The sequence below is a fragment of the Takifugu rubripes genome, chromosome 13 (assembly GCF_901000725.2).
Source record: "Takifugu rubripes chromosome 13, fTakRub1.2, whole genome shotgun sequence".
Taxonomy (NCBI): Eukaryota; Metazoa; Chordata; class Actinopteri; order Tetraodontiformes; family Tetraodontidae; genus Takifugu; species Takifugu rubripes.
The window spans coordinates 2,427,641-2,442,640 of NC_042297.1; the positions used below are offsets into that span (position 1 = coordinate 2,427,641).

Sequence of the window (15,000 nt, forward strand, 5' to 3'; positions counted from 1 at the left end):
AGTTATTTCTATTTCAAGAGGGAATTCCTTCCAACATTGCACACAAATCAGGTTGGCATATGTTTTTTTTCTTATATTATTGACTTTTAGCTATTTTCTCATTCAGATTTATTACGTCTGTCTGCCTGCCTGTCTGTCTGTCTGTCTGTCTGCCTGCCTGTCTGTCTGTCTGTCTGCCTGCCTGCCTGTCTGTCTGTCTGCCTGTCTGTCTGTCTGTCATTAAAATTGTAATGAACTTATCAGTAAATGTTGATCATGGGCCCAGGAAGGTCTCATAGCCAAGGGGCTTTGATCATTAAGCAACCCCCGATGCTCCGCCCGGGGGGGGGCACACTTAGGGCTCGGCCCCCTTTAGACCTCAGCCTGGTCTGACAAAGCCTCAGAGATTTTTACTGGATCTCCAGCACATGTAAGGCTTTAAACCTTAGCAACAAAAGTCCAAAAATAATCCTCCATTGAACTGGAGTGAGGTCAGACCAGATGTGGTCGAGGCCACGTGCACGTGAGGAGACGGGCAGCTGTGACCGAGCTGTAGGTGACTGGTCAGCACCAACGTACGAGGAATAACTACAATCAAGCTGTGCTGGAACCAAAGCAGCGGCGACCTCTTCAGAGTATGTGGGAGGCAGATAACCTTTGACCTTTGCCAGAAGCCGAAAACAAGTTGAAAAAAGCTGTTTTTAACGGCTGAACCGACCCGTGGGTCGAATTCCAAGGCGCTGCCGAGGGTCACGCCGAGGTTTTTGACAGGAGGACAAATATTTGAAGTGAAAATCTGAGCAGTTTGTCTTTTTATTGTCCAGATTTAAGACATTTAATTAATTTAATTAAGATTTAATCCCCCCGGATGAGCTGGAAGAAGTAGCTGGGGAGAGGGAAGTCTGGGCTTCTCTTCTTGGGCTGCTGCCCCCGCGACCCGACCCCGGATGAGCGGTAGAGGATGGATGGATGGATTTAAGACATTCTTTTCCACCCGTACTTTTTAAAAATCTTTTACACACTCATTTAATGGTTGCAGAGAGTCATCACCGTTTATTTTAAAGGTAGAAAATCTTCCTGTTTAACCTGTACACTTTCTTTTAATTTGCCCCCCCGTCTTTGAAGGAAGCCAACCCACATCTCTCCATGTGCCTTGATTCTCTAATTGGAATCATAGTCTGTAATCTGCCACTGATCAAATAGCAACATGTGGGGGCAGATAAACTCACTGAAGACATTCCAAGTACAACGGGAGTGTTTGGTTTTGCTGTACCTGCTTGGCGGAGGTCCGATTGCTTTGTTCCCAGCGTTGAAAATGTCTCGGTAATCTGTTTCAGCTCTTTCCAAGACATGAATCTGGTAAAATCCACGGTCACACCTCGCTCTGCTTTTGCATAATCCCGTTAGCAAAGCCAGGACGCGCTGATTAAAAACCCCACCTCTGCCTCGCAGCACGCACAGATGCCCCAACCGAAAGACCAAAAACATCAGACCGCATTTGCCTCGATGTTTTTCTCAATTAATTAATTGTGGATTAAGTCAGTGCTTATTAGACTTCTGAAAGACATGCTGCATGCTTGATCTCATGCAGGGTGTGTTCTAACCTCTTAACATCATGAACAACAAGTAGAGCCTAGCCCCACGTTCCCCAGGATGCTGCGGACTTTATCGCCGCCACGTCGACTTGTGAACCATTAAAAGCTGATGTAACGTGCATAAATAGTTCAATAAACCGAGTGTGAAATGGGAACAGATGTTCTTTTCCATTTAGCTTCGTACAACAGATGCCGTAAGTTGCACTTTGAATTCAACCGAAGCTTAATGCCACTAATTAATACTAACATTACGCGCACAGATTGTTGTATTTGTTTTAAACCAATTGGATATGCAGAAAAGACAACTGGAGCAGGGGCAGAGGCCCACGGAACCATCTGGAGGTGTTTCTGCGTGGCTCCTTCAGACACAGGACCTCCCTGGTGCAGGACAGAACCCAGCTGGAGGTCCTCTCTTTCAGCTGCAACCAGCGATTAGCGCTGTAGGCTAATGTGTGATGTCATCGGTGCAATCATCACTAATGAGCGGGAGTCCTGCCTCTTACCCACATGTGTTAATCCAGCTTAACTTGTTCATGGATTTCTGCCGTTTAGGGCAATTTCAACAGAGAGTTTGATGATCCAGTCCAGTCCAAATGGCAGTGGAGCACTAATTTAGCTGTTAGGCGTCTGTCACGGTGCCAGGAGATGCTCCCTTTCCGTGCGCTGCTTCCTGCTGCGCTCTCGGCCGGGATAGATGAAGTCTTGGGTTTCCTGCCCGTAGAGAGTCATTCCCTGGCTCGTGCTCACTTTTCCACTCGCTGTTTATCAGCCACATGTGCTCCCGTGTGGTCGAATAGGATGGAAAAGACCGTGACACATGCTGGAAAGTCATTTGTCAGCTGGGATTTTTGCCTGCACGATGTCGAGACTTTGTTGTTCTTGTTGCTGGTTTGGTCAGCCTTTACTTCAGGCTGTTGGAAGAATCCGTGGTTCTGTTTGGAGAATGATCTCTTTGACCGGAGCAGGATCTCGTTGTTTGTTCTCTTTTATAATTAAGGGTTATTATCACCAGTCAGACACAGAAATGCCTCATGCAGCTAATTGCAGATATGCAGTCATAGCGTACGAGTTCCAGGTCCACAAGCGCTCAGGCAAATGTTCCCTGTATTTTCCAGATGATGTTCCAGCATGTTCTTGCTACGCCCAACCCCCGGCCCATCCTATTCTTTCCCTGTGTGCATGTGTGTTTTTATAGACGGGTCACCAGTCGTTAACTCCTTCTCCCTCCCACTGGCGGCTCCAGTTATCTCCAGAATTTTCAGATATTCACAGCCCCGTGGCTCAGTCTCATTTGGACGGGAGGCTTTCATTTCCGAGGCTCCACTGAGGATGCTCGAGTTTGTCCGTATTTGGGCTCTGCGCGGCCTAAACCAGATGGAGGATGTGGGAAGGCCTCTGCTGGATGGAGCCCTTTCGAGTGGATTTTTTGAGCACAGCATCAATGGGATGGGAGTTGTTCAAAGATCCATAAAGAAGAAACGCTGAGGACGGCAGAGAAGGAGACTGTTGCCTTTTAAGAAGGAAGCTTTTAGGGTAATAGGCAGTTGGTGAACTCTTTTACGGGGCCTCCCCTCATTGACCTTCATTTAAACTAAGGATTAGCGACCTCATCTCGGTTCTTGGTGAAACGCCAAGGCTCATTTTGCCTTGAGCAAACTTAAAAGATGGATTGGAAAGAAAATCAGCTGCTCAGTCCCTGAGAGAAAACTTTTGCATATTTCCTTTGGCGAGGAACTTGAAGCGATTAAAAAAAAAAAAAGCTAATTTATTTGGAAAGACTTCAAGGAATAAAAAAGACCAACCGCATTTACAATTATTGACGTAATGGACGTGGATTAGCTCTGTGGTGCCACCCAGAAGCATGCTGTTTACCTACCTGGATTCACTACATCAAAGCATCCCCGACTTTTTTCGTCGTTTCCGTCTTTTCAAGTGATGGTTCTTCGTAAGAGAGCCAAGTCGTGCGAGCCGCCGCCTGGCGTGGGCCTCTCTGAGAACGCTGGAACAGAGCGACGCAGCACTAGCGCACTATGGTCTGCGAAAGGGTCTCCAGCCACATCAGAGGTGGACACCGGGGAGGCGTCCAGCAACAGAAGATCCAGCACTCGCTGCAAGTCAGAACTGTGGCCATGGCAACATTTGGTTTCCATAGCAGCAGGGCTGTTGCTGGCTGGGCTGCTGGCATCGACTCAAGCCTGGTGTGTCAATTCTTTACATGAGAACCTGCTTTGGTTCTCAGAGCTCACGGTAAGAGTCACCCGGGACGGGCTGCCCGTCCGGGGAAATTAAGTTCTTCGTTATTCTCCGAAGAAAAGAGCGTTTTCCTGTTTCTCAAGCGTTGGCGTTACAGCGTAGGAAATTCAGATGGGTCGTCGCTTTCAACGTGGATGAAGGTTTTTTTGTTCAGTAAATGTGGGAGCCTTTCTGGCTAGAGTTTGCATGCTCTCCCCCCGCCTGGGGTTCTGGACGGGTCCGTCTTCCTCCCACTGTTCAAAAAGGGGACGAAGCACATCGGCGAATTCAAGTTGCCCCCGGGTGTGAATGGTTCTATTTGCCTTTCCATGCTGGCGCTGCGATGAGCTCGTGATCAAAAGGATGTGCGGCTCCTAGCGAGAAGGTTCCGGGTTTGAATCCCAGGGGTGCCAGGAACTTTGTTGTGCGGAGTTTGCATGTTGTTTCCGAGTACTCCGGCTTCCTCCCACAGCCCATTAATGGAAAAGCAACTCCTCTAAAAGTGGTTCATAAGCAGGGGTGTAAAGAACCGCTTTGCCCTCTACTGGTAAAAGCCAATTAGAGCAGCGCGTCCGCGGTGTAATTGTGTTGCATTTGTTTTTAAAGTTTGGATCATTCAGACATGGAGTGCTAAAGCCATGATGTATTTAATGGTTTTCTTTTACAGTGCAGAAATCTGAACATTAGTTTGATGAGAGACCTCATTCCTGTAGTGTATCCTGTCTGTAGGCAGTCGTCAAACACGGGTATATAACATCGGGGGTTGCTTAGTAATCAAAAGCTCTGCTGTGAGCTTTGGATTATTAAAGGTTCATCTGGTATCTGGAACATCAGCAAAATTTAGTGAGCTCATTAGCAACACTTCCTGAGGATTCCATTCAAATTTGTTCATATTGTTTTGACTTATTTTGCCGACAGACGTATATCTTAAACTTACCTTGGCTGAGGTAATAACAGAATTAAAGGGCCTTAAACTGCTTTATCATCTTTAATATACAGATATAGAAACAGCTGGGATATGAGTGGTGCTGGCATTTGTGTCTACAATAGATGCCAGCTTAGAACAATAATAGAATTTCCAATCATGGTATTTGTCTGTCTTTTTCTAAGTAATAAAATATGTAGCATGTGGCCTTTTGAGGACAAACGCTCATTCCTCTAATTGCTTTTGTGTATTACTTTGAGTGCTTTAAACCTGCCAGAGCGATTCCGAATGTTTAGATATTGCATCCGTTTCACCTATGATTGTATTAAACTGAGTTTTTTGTTTATTATAAAGATAGTAGATTTGGTTTTCAACACATAGTAAATGTGCTAAGAGGATTGTACTAGTTGTTTTAGGGAGCTGCAGCTGCTGCCATCAATATTCACTGAGGCCATTTTTCTTTTCTTTTTCAAATCGAATTCTACAAATCTAGAATACAGTCATGGCGTTTTTAATTTGAATTATCAGCGATTTCTGTTTTTGTCAGTGCCGTCCACAAGGACTACTTTCCTGCAGCCATTTTCCCGTTTTTTTGGACAGTAATGTTACATGACAAGCGGGTAAATCTAGTCTAAAGACGTTTCCCAGTCTTAAGCTCCCAAACTGCTCTACCTGGCTTATAGCGGCACTGATGAGGATTACCAGGGTGTGAGATGCTTTGCTTGGGTTTCTGTCATGTTTTACCAGCATTTATGTGATCTCTATTACAGAAAATGGAACCGTCTGGCTCCAGTTAACCCCATTTTTGGTTGTCCCCTCAGGAGGTGGAGCGAGAGATCTCCTTTAGGACAGAATGTGGACTGTACTACTCCTACTTCAAGCAAATGCTACAAGCTCCATCCGTACAGCAAGGTATCCATTTTCTGTGGGGAGTTTGGTTTATACGCCATTAGTGAGCAGCGGCAGTATTAGCAGTAACCAGGGAAACTATAAGAATTATGCAATGAATGATCTGTGTGGATCTGAAACCTCCCTCCTGCTGTTTTAGCAGCATCGCTGGGCCTTTTTTATTATTATTATTGCTTTTTTTAGGATATGTTCACTGAATCCTAATCTTATTTTTTTTTAAAAACAGCAATTCAATCAATTTGCATTACGCCTGCAGCCAAACACAAACATTGCTACTAAAATATGCCATTTATACCTTTTAATTCCCTTATAACAATTAGAGCTCATCGTTTCACTTTACACATCTATTCACACAAGTCCCATTTCTCTTTGTAAAAGTGAAGAAGCAGATGAAAGACAGGAGTAGGGACCGGGTATAAATGGTGGAATTAGCAAATCCAGCGCTCATGTATGTGTTCAGATGTTTCCTAGCGTAGTCCCCTCCCGCCTTTCTGCAAGGTATAAAACCTAATGAACCGTTCCTAAATGGCGTGGGTTGGACTTAATTAACCTTTAGAGGAATAGGAGTGAATATTTAACATTCTGAAGCATTCACTTGTACAAAATCTGCATACAGCAGAGAATAAAAAATGGGGAAAATGTCTAATTATCTGTGAGGAAGTTCCTACCTAAATCCTTGCTGATGGAGACAAATGCTGTCCTGTATTAGTTTGTGTGGACTGGACCAAAAAGAAGCATCTTTGCATTCATATGTATTATCATGAGCAGATGTAAATTAGAATGTTTGGAACTAGTTGTGGTCGTGCAGCACAGGAAGTGATGTCACCAAAGGAATCGATGAAGCGGATCTGTGGACGATTGCACCGATGGTTCAGCGTTCTGCTTTTAGCAATTGAGGACTTTGATGCAATCAGAACCGTGTGCGGTTTCAGAATTTTGGAAACATAACTGTGATGTTTTTATTGGTAAACAGAAAAGCTCCCTCTTAAAGCTCCTGGGAATAAAACACTTGGTGTGTCCGAGCGTGTGTGAGACATTTGAGGACACTTTGGTCCTGACAAATTCAAAGTCTGTTTGGGGGCTAAGACTTGGTTTTAAGGTTGAGGTTAGGGAATATATAATGGCCATGCAGGTCCTCACAAGTACAATGAAGTGTGTGTGTGTTTTCTTTCATAGGGCTCTTTGAATTGACCAACGACAACTTGACAGAATCCAAGAGGACAATTAATCTCCTCCAACGAATGAACATCTACCAAGAGGTCTTTTTGAGTGTTCTCTACAGGTTCTTGCCCATCCAGGTAACTCAACACATTTATTTCCAACAGACTTGAAGCAAACATCAATAAACGCTAAACTTTAGAAACACCTCCAAGCTCCCAAGTGCCTTACCCCAACCTTGGCCTCCGTGTTTGTCCCAGTCATATCTGGAGCCGGTGTATTTCTACATCTACACCGTGTTCTCACTCCAAGCGGTGTATGTGATCGCCCTGTACCTCACGGCGTGGCTTCTCTCTGGTTCCTGGCTCGCTGGGGCGCTAGCCGGAGTGTGGTACATTCTCAACAGGTGAGTAATTTACCCCTAAAAATAGATGCATTCTCCAAATAGGAATCCTCTTCAATCAGAAGTGGACAGTGTTATTTAATGGTCATTGTTTTCCTTGAAAACCAGGGAAATACAGCCACTTATGAGTGGGAAAGTCAGGCTGACGGAGTCGTGTTGCCGGGGTAATTTCTACACTCTGTTAAAGGACAAACTGTTGCCTTCTGGCCCAGTTTGCACTTGCTCCTGTTTGTTAAAATGAGAGAGGTTCAAAGGTCAGTTTCTCTGCCAGTTTTTAATGATAAGATGGCTGAAGGGGTGTTTTCAAAGACCACTCTGGGTGGCTGTGGAGAAGATACTAGAGAGCAACTAAAGGCTAATGGCCCACATGGCTATCAGGGGTGGCGTTTACCAATAACATGCCCTGTGCCACCATTGACAGCTGTATTTTAAGAATAAGTAAGATATTGAGTCAGAAATCTATGCTACCAGGGTCTGCAGCGATGATATTTGTAAACCAGGCGTGCAGTCAACGGTAGGTAAGCTGAGCCCGACTGAAGGGGCAGAGCTGCCTGATGGCACGGAGCGGACCCAGCAGCTGCATGGGGAAACACGAGGGGCAGAAGGTCATCGTCTGACTGGACAAAAGGTGATCTCAGCACCATCAATCAATACCAAAGGTCTGCCATTGATCAAATACTGGCTCAGGGCCCCTCACTCAGCACCAGATCAATAAAAGCCAGGGAACCAGACAACAACCATGCAAACCACTTCCATACCGGAAGGTGTCTTCTAGTTGTTTAGCTAGTTTATAACGGCTGTGAGGTTATTATTTTATTCCTGTCCAGTCTTCGGGCTACATGTGTCGCACAGGCAGGTCCTTATTTGCCTTTTGTGTCTCACTTCTTTTCAGGGTAGATACAACTCGTGTGGAGTTCACCATCTCCCTCAGAGAGAACTGGTCTCTGCCCTTCTTGGCTCTACAGGTCGCGGCCATCACCTGCTACCTCAGGCCGCATCTGAGCGCCCTCCAGCAGGTACACACCAGCCCACAGTTGTCATATGATCAAATAAAAGAGTCCAAGGTGACGGATGGGCAAGCTTTAGAAGTGGGAGGGAGGCCTGTGATTATCTGTTCACCATTTTCCCTTAATGAACAGAGTGTTTCCAGAGCAGGATCCAGAAGGAGCACTGGGAAAATGGTTGTGTCCACGGCTAAAAGAAGGTGGAAAAAAATATGGATGACCATTCGACAAACACAAACTGAGTCAAAACAAAAATAAATCACCTGATCCAGCCATGAAAACAGAATCTGTGGACATCAAATAGAAATGTGGATATAATACAAAGCGTTTGAGGAAAGAAACCACCCGAACACTTTATTCTGGCAGCGTTCCCACCTCGCTAGGGCGGCCACGGTATGGTGCTCTGACATTCTCAACATTAAAAATGAAGGTTTTCTTGCTTTAACAAGCCCCCGGCTTGATCGTTGGAATGCCCTGAGCATTAGAGTCAGCCTGGCTTCCCTCTCCTGGCTGCGGCTGCTTCAAAACGCTGCCGTTTGTCGTCTAACTGGCAGCTGGAGACAGGATCGCCTCACCTGTTGCTTGTTTCTCTGGACTGATGAGACGCTCCACAGCGGAGGGAGGGATTTTGCCATGGCTGCTTCCAGACTGGAGAACAATTTATGTCCCCGATTTATTTATGATTTCGCACCTTCTTCTGAAGGAAGGGCACATGAAAGGCAGGACGGGGCCTCCGTAAACACACCCGAGCGGCCCCCAGGCTGTGAGTAAGGCCACGTGTGTCTTTCACTGAGGTGAATCTTCCATGTCCACACAGTCAGACTGATCGTTTGGGTTCTTGGGTCTCGCTACGGGCTCTTCGGGCCGTTCTTCGGACCTCACGGGTCTCATTTCTGCTCCAACATGCTGCACGCGTGCGACAGCAAAGCGCGTCAACACTGATGTTCCTGTTTTAGGTTTCACTTTTCATGATGTAAGAAATAGTGAAAATCCCTGAGCATGACTTCCTGTAGCCGCTATAGCTACGATGGGGCGCACACAAGTCTCATCCGTCCTGGCGAGACTTGGCCGACCACTCCTGGGGCACCACTGCTCCCTCCCTGAATAAAGGCTCTGATTTTAGTTTGCAGAAGATCCCGTTTGTTTACTCGGGTTTTCCTCAACTAACATTAACATTTTTGTAATGATCTGAAACATTCAAGAGTAGCAAATATGCAAAAAAAAAGCGCTGTGTGTTTTATCTGTAGGCAATTTTAATGTTTTACGTATGTAAAACCACCAATTAGGACGTTGTAAAGAGCTGCACAAATAGGGACGGATGGAATCAGCATTTTATTTATGCTAATCTTAATGTCCACTTACGTTGAACGAAATGGTTCCTTCCTAAATGGTCCAAACCTTTGAATTAAAGCAGGACGTCTGCACTTCAACCGCCGCTCAGGTTCTTCCTTCTGCATAAATCATGAAAAAGCATCTAATTCTTTTAGCCACCGGCCATAAGTGTGACATTAAAACCGTTTCCAACTCTACTCGTTAGTGGCGATAGTTGAACCAACTCCTCTCTTCCGTCCCGCTCTGTTTCCGCCCCCAGAAGGTGATGGTGTGGTTGATGTACGTGACGACCTTCTCCTTCTGCCTGACGTGGCAGTTCAACCAGTTCATCCTTCTTGTTCAGGCTCTCGTCATTTACACGCTTGACTGCCTCGATTTCTTGACAACTACGCAGGTATGGCTACGATAATCGCCGGAAAGACCCGAAGAATAAGTCAAAATGAATTCCTTTCAGCCCCTTTGAGTGAAATAACAGACTTTATTCTTTCTAAACCTTTATATTTGCTGTTGCATTAGTGGGGGTTCAGGGCTCTAAAGCTTTTAATCCTTCAGGATGTCACAGGAATTAGCATTTTCTGCCGTTAATTGTGAGTTTATGTTTGCTTAGGTGACCACTCTCTATCTCACTCAAGTGAGCGGTCTGCTGAGTGTGTGGCTCCTCCAGTTCTGTAACTCCATGCTACTGGGGTCACTGGTCCTGAGCTTCATCATGGCTGCGCTCTTCGTTAGACGCTGCCAGGTTGGTTTCTCTCTCACAGACTCGTTTTCCTGTTTGTTGGGTCACGGGAACACTTCTAGAAGTCACCTAATGTGACAGCGCTGGCGCACATTTGAAGGTTTTCTACGCGGCCCCTCATTTCCACACATCTGGCATCGACCAATGAATGAGCTCCGTTGTATTTCTCAAATCAAAAGATTAAAATAACGATCCAGAAAGGAGCTCGCGGCAACACTTTAACCTGCCGAGTGATTATTTCTGAAATCTGAAATATTCAATTCCAGCAAATCCAGGGAAGTGAAGCGGCGCGACAGATCGGCTTTTTTATTTTCCTGCGAATAAAGTGAATAATTCAGCGGTGCAGGAAATCATCTGTGAGACTCACCTTTGACTAGTTTCCTCAGGAGTTTATCAGCTAACTGTCAGGCATTAAATATTAACAGCTGCTGTCTCCTCACTTTTCAGGCCGATATGTTTAAATCATTGGACACAGGAGGCAGCAGCTCCAAACACTGTGGGCGTGGAGTTTTGGAGATTCAAATCGTATATTTAGACGGACATTACAATTGTAATGTCTCCATATTATTACCTGTCTAAAGAAAAAGGGCAGGCCTGCCTAACTCTCCCAGAAATGGGACGTTTTCCTGCCCACCTTAATGTTGATGAACAGTGAACAGCCCCCCAAAAACTGCCAACTGAGTTAATTGGAGGCTCCATTGTCACTTAGGAAAGCGAAACATTAATACTCTTAGACTTACATCGGAGTAATTTCAAGTCTGTTGTGACCACGCCCTTGTAGTGTCCCGGGCTCAGGAGAGGGCCCGCGGTGAGGCCGATGGTCCGTCCGTCCTCTTACGGTGGATTTTATGTCTTTTTTTTGGCAGCCTGCTCTGAAAACGGGGAGCCTGCTGGTTCGCCTGGCCAAACTGCTTCTCCACACCGCCCTGGTCCTCCTCCTCACCTCCATCATCAACTACCTGGCCAAGGTGCTGCTCCTCTCTCGCTCCTCCCATCCTTTTCCCGCAGCTTCCCTCTTAATCAAAGCTTTAACGACATCACGTTGTGGTTTTATCTTCTGCTTTTCTTCGAAATTTTCTCCATCGCTGCTTGTGGTTTGTTTACAGACAATTCTGCAACTGAGGTCCGATGAACACATCTATAAATTCATCAAGTCAAAGTTTGGCCTGGGGCTGACGAGGTAGGCCCCCCCCCACACACACACACACACACACACACACGTTCTGCTTCTGTGTTTGACCAGCAGACCGCTGGCGCGCTCGCGAGCGCGCAGGTGTACGCGACCTCGTCCCATCGTCGCCCCCAGAGTTGATCCCGTATGAGTGTATAATTTGCAGAGGAGCGGCATTATTGCGTGTGTGAATAATAGATGTCGGGGCGACAGCGGGTCCTCTCGTCCATCACACACTCGCGTCCGTTAAGCAGCTCCTGGGTGGCAGATAAAACGGCTCACGAGCCAAAGTCACACAACCGGCCCTTCAATTATTCAGGAGGCTTTGCAGCGTGACACACTCACTGTGCTTTATCTCCCCTCGTCCTGTTGCTCTCGCTCGCTGCTCGTGTTTCCTCCCAGACTGCATCATTATTTTAGTTGCTGGCTTCTGTGTTTTGCGAGACCTCAAACCTCAGTTCAATGACTTAGTCACTGCAGCTTTTGATTACAGGCGGAATTAAGTGCACGCTTATGTTTGTTACATTCCTGCCTTATTAAAGTGATAAATTCCATTTCTGTCCATTTTTTCCTTGTTCTTTATCGAGCCTCACATAAAAATGGAGGTCCGCTTTGTTTGCCAACGTAAACGTCCATCTAGAAATCAGCCTCGTCCACCTTTATGTGTGGATCCGGATCCTAAGGTGTTTCTTTAATGCCGGGTTGATCGTCCAGCTTCATCTTAATAGGAACACTTAGATCCTTACCCTAATGTGAAACAGATCCTAAAATGTGCCCGTATTAACGAGAGGAAGTGGGCATTTAGTAGAAACGGTATCCATGGAACGCCGGTGTGACATCTTTTTCCCTTTTCTGACGCCTTGGTCAGGGATTTTGATGCCGGTCTCTACCTGTGTGAGGAAGCCTTTGGTCTGCTGCCCCTGGACACCCTGGAGCGGCTGGCCGGCACCCTGCTGCTGCACCCGTACGGCCTCGCCCTGCTGCTGCTGGGGGGCGCCATGGCAGCGGCTGCTCTGCACAGCATGAAGAGGTGACCACCTCTTAGCAAATATGATCCTCTTATTCTCTCCACGCTTCTCGTTCCTGCCTCCACGGTGAGATAAACTCATCTACTACCACCGCGTGATTGGATAGTTTTAATGACAATAACAAGTTAAAAAAGAACCAAAATAGAATATGCAGACCAATAATTCTTGGATGTTTCCATTTCTTAAATGGCCCTTAAATGGACATTATAAATAGAAAAACTTCACAACTCTAGCTTCAAATGATCCGATTATTTAAGTTCCAACATCAGAGTTGCATTTATAACTCATTATCCTAATTGTAAAAGCGTAAAAGCGCTCTTGAATTTACAGCCTCGACTTCATAAGAGCAAGTCGGGGAAACTTTTTGAGCTTTGACTGAATACGTTTGTCCAGCGCTTGGCCCGAATAAAGGCGGGCTCGCTTGAAAACAAAGAAACCGCGGCTGCAGATTAGGGACGCCGCTGTTCAAACATTCCGCCTGATCCTCCCGAAGCTTCACGCGCCCGCGGGGCGAGGTGAGCGCCAGCGCGAACCCCTCTCATTAACACATCATCGCACCCTCCGGAGAGCTTAAAGTCGAACCTCTCTCCGCAAAGAACCGCTTGTTTATTATATCTCATTTCAGCCATTTCATCTCGCGAGCATTTTCCATTTGTATTCAAGTGGAAGCCGTTTGTTGCACAAGGCCAAAATCATTGAAGTGACACGAGCGCCTGCGGGCGTCTACCTGCTTCTTTGTGCTGCCTCCTGCAGACAGAAATATTGGTCCCTGCGCATCACAGCAGCTTGTACGCGGTCTACTAATGAAATGGGAATAGCAGCAGCTGAGGGGCTGCTCATCAGAAACACTCTGGAGCAGCAGCCTGTCATGTTTTATGGATCAGGGTTGTCTTTTGTCTCGCTGTCCCCCGGCAGGTCGACGGGACGTTCGCCCGAGCAGAAGCGAGGAGCGCAAGAGCTCTTCCGCCCAGATGTGGCCTACAACCTGCTGCACACCCTCTTCTATGGGCTTCTGGCTTTTAGCACTATGAGGTGAACATAAACACGTGGACACACCCGCCTGCGGGTCCAATCTGGTTTCATTTGCTGGTCTGGGTTCTTCAGGTGAACTTCAGTATCTCCTGATTAGCCTAATATGTGTTGAGGTGCTGAGCTCATCCAGCACCAACAGTCCATATTCTAAAATTGAACTGAGGAAATTATCTGGAGATTAACGTCGGGGAGGTCGTTTAGTTGCTTTTGCATGTTGTTTTCTTGTCACATAGAGTCAAATAAACTAAATTCTGCATTTATTTTACCTTAGGGGTGTTTCGAAGCGGCTGGTGCCCTCTTCCATTTTAACGCCGTCGTCAATAGAAAACATCAATGTTTCACGCCGCGCAGCCTCACGCGTAGAGATTTAAGTGCTGATTGGGAGATTTTCACACCGGCGAGCCAGAAATCGACTGATCCCAGAGCTTTTTCTAAGATGCTGATGAAGATCGAGCAGCAAAAAGTGCAAAGAGCCACATATTTCTGCATCGCAGCTTCTTTAAATTGAAAAGCAAATTAATGTGTTTCCGCCTCCGCCGGCTTCACGGCCCTACCTGTCAACAATTTTTCAGATGATTTCACTCGCTCGAACTGGGACAAAACCAGCACCTCCGTTAGAAATGTGGGCCCGGGTTCGACTCCCCCAGTTCACTGGTGTCTGGTTTGAATGCGATGTGCTCTGCTCATGGATTGAACATGGTGTGGTATTGTTTGTTCCAGGATGAAATACATTTGGACCGGCCATATGTGTGTGGTCGCAGCCTATGGTGTGTGTGGGAAGGAGGCATGGACTCTGCTTCTCGGCACGCTCCGCTGTAACAGCAAAATTCTGGTATGGCTCCATAACAACTGAACGTTTAGCATAAAGCAGACTTTTGGATTCTGCTCTAACATATTCTCACCCTTGTTTATTTCACTGTATCTTTTATATAAAGTAGGGGGTTCGCAGAACATCTGTACGCAATAAATGTATTTTTTTGTGCTTTTGTGTCTGGAAAGCAACATTAAATCAGTGCTGCTAAAGAAAAACATACATTCTTGTGCATATAGAAATATACTGACTGATACATAGTAACAAAACTGTCTGACCTTTCTGTCAGTATTCAGCTGTTCAGTCCTGGTTGTTATATGATAATGACATTGATATGGGGACAACATCTTTTTTTTTTTGCTCCATCCACCTGGGAACTGAGGAAAGAACCGGTCACGAAGCAAAGTGCCCCTCATTGCAGCCAAACACGGGAGATATTCCAGGATTTCCTGTATTTAGCTGATCACTACTTTTAGAAGGCTAGCTCAGATAAACCTGGGTCTCTGGACGAACGCCACCTTCACGACCCCTGCCCAGGTTAAACCACGCAGTTCCTGTGGCGTCCGCTAGGTGGCAGTGTGGTCTAACCTGACTGTAGCCTGATCAGCTAATGAATGATGCTCACTATTAACCATTATCTGGCTCTGCTTCTCTTCATTCTTATGTACATGTTTGCCTAAATCTG

The 15,000-nt window shown here is 46.2% G+C and overlaps 1 protein-coding gene across 2 annotated transcripts in view; it reads left to right on the top strand.

Annotated features, from left to right (window-relative positions):
• The window catches only part of dpy19l3 (dpy-19 like C-mannosyltransferase 3), a 34,159-nt gene that overhangs the window by 3,064 nt on the left and 16,095 nt on the right, over window positions 1-15,000 (top strand). The window contains exons 1-12 of one of the 2 annotated variants that reach the window (XM_029846261.1): window positions 2,698-3,821; window positions 5,553-5,643; window positions 6,817-6,938; window positions 7,059-7,204; window positions 8,094-8,217; window positions 9,797-9,931; window positions 10,145-10,276; window positions 11,140-11,241; window positions 11,380-11,453; window positions 12,313-12,474; window positions 13,388-13,504; window positions 14,225-14,336. In XM_029846261.1, the coding sequence (XP_029702121.1) occupies window positions 3,510-3,821; window positions 5,553-5,643; window positions 6,817-6,938; window positions 7,059-7,204; window positions 8,094-8,217; window positions 9,797-9,931; window positions 10,145-10,276; window positions 11,140-11,241; window positions 11,380-11,453; window positions 12,313-12,474; window positions 13,388-13,504; window positions 14,225-14,336 (1,629 nt within the window). In that variant the 5' untranslated portion in view covers window positions 2,698-3,509. Of the gene's footprint in view, window positions 1-2,697; window positions 3,822-5,552; window positions 5,644-6,816; window positions 6,939-7,058; window positions 7,205-8,093; window positions 8,218-9,796; window positions 9,932-10,144; window positions 10,277-11,139; window positions 11,242-11,379; window positions 11,454-12,312; window positions 12,475-13,387; window positions 13,505-14,224; window positions 14,337-15,000 lie in introns of those variants that run through there. The other variant, XM_029846262.1, reaches the window with a different exon arrangement.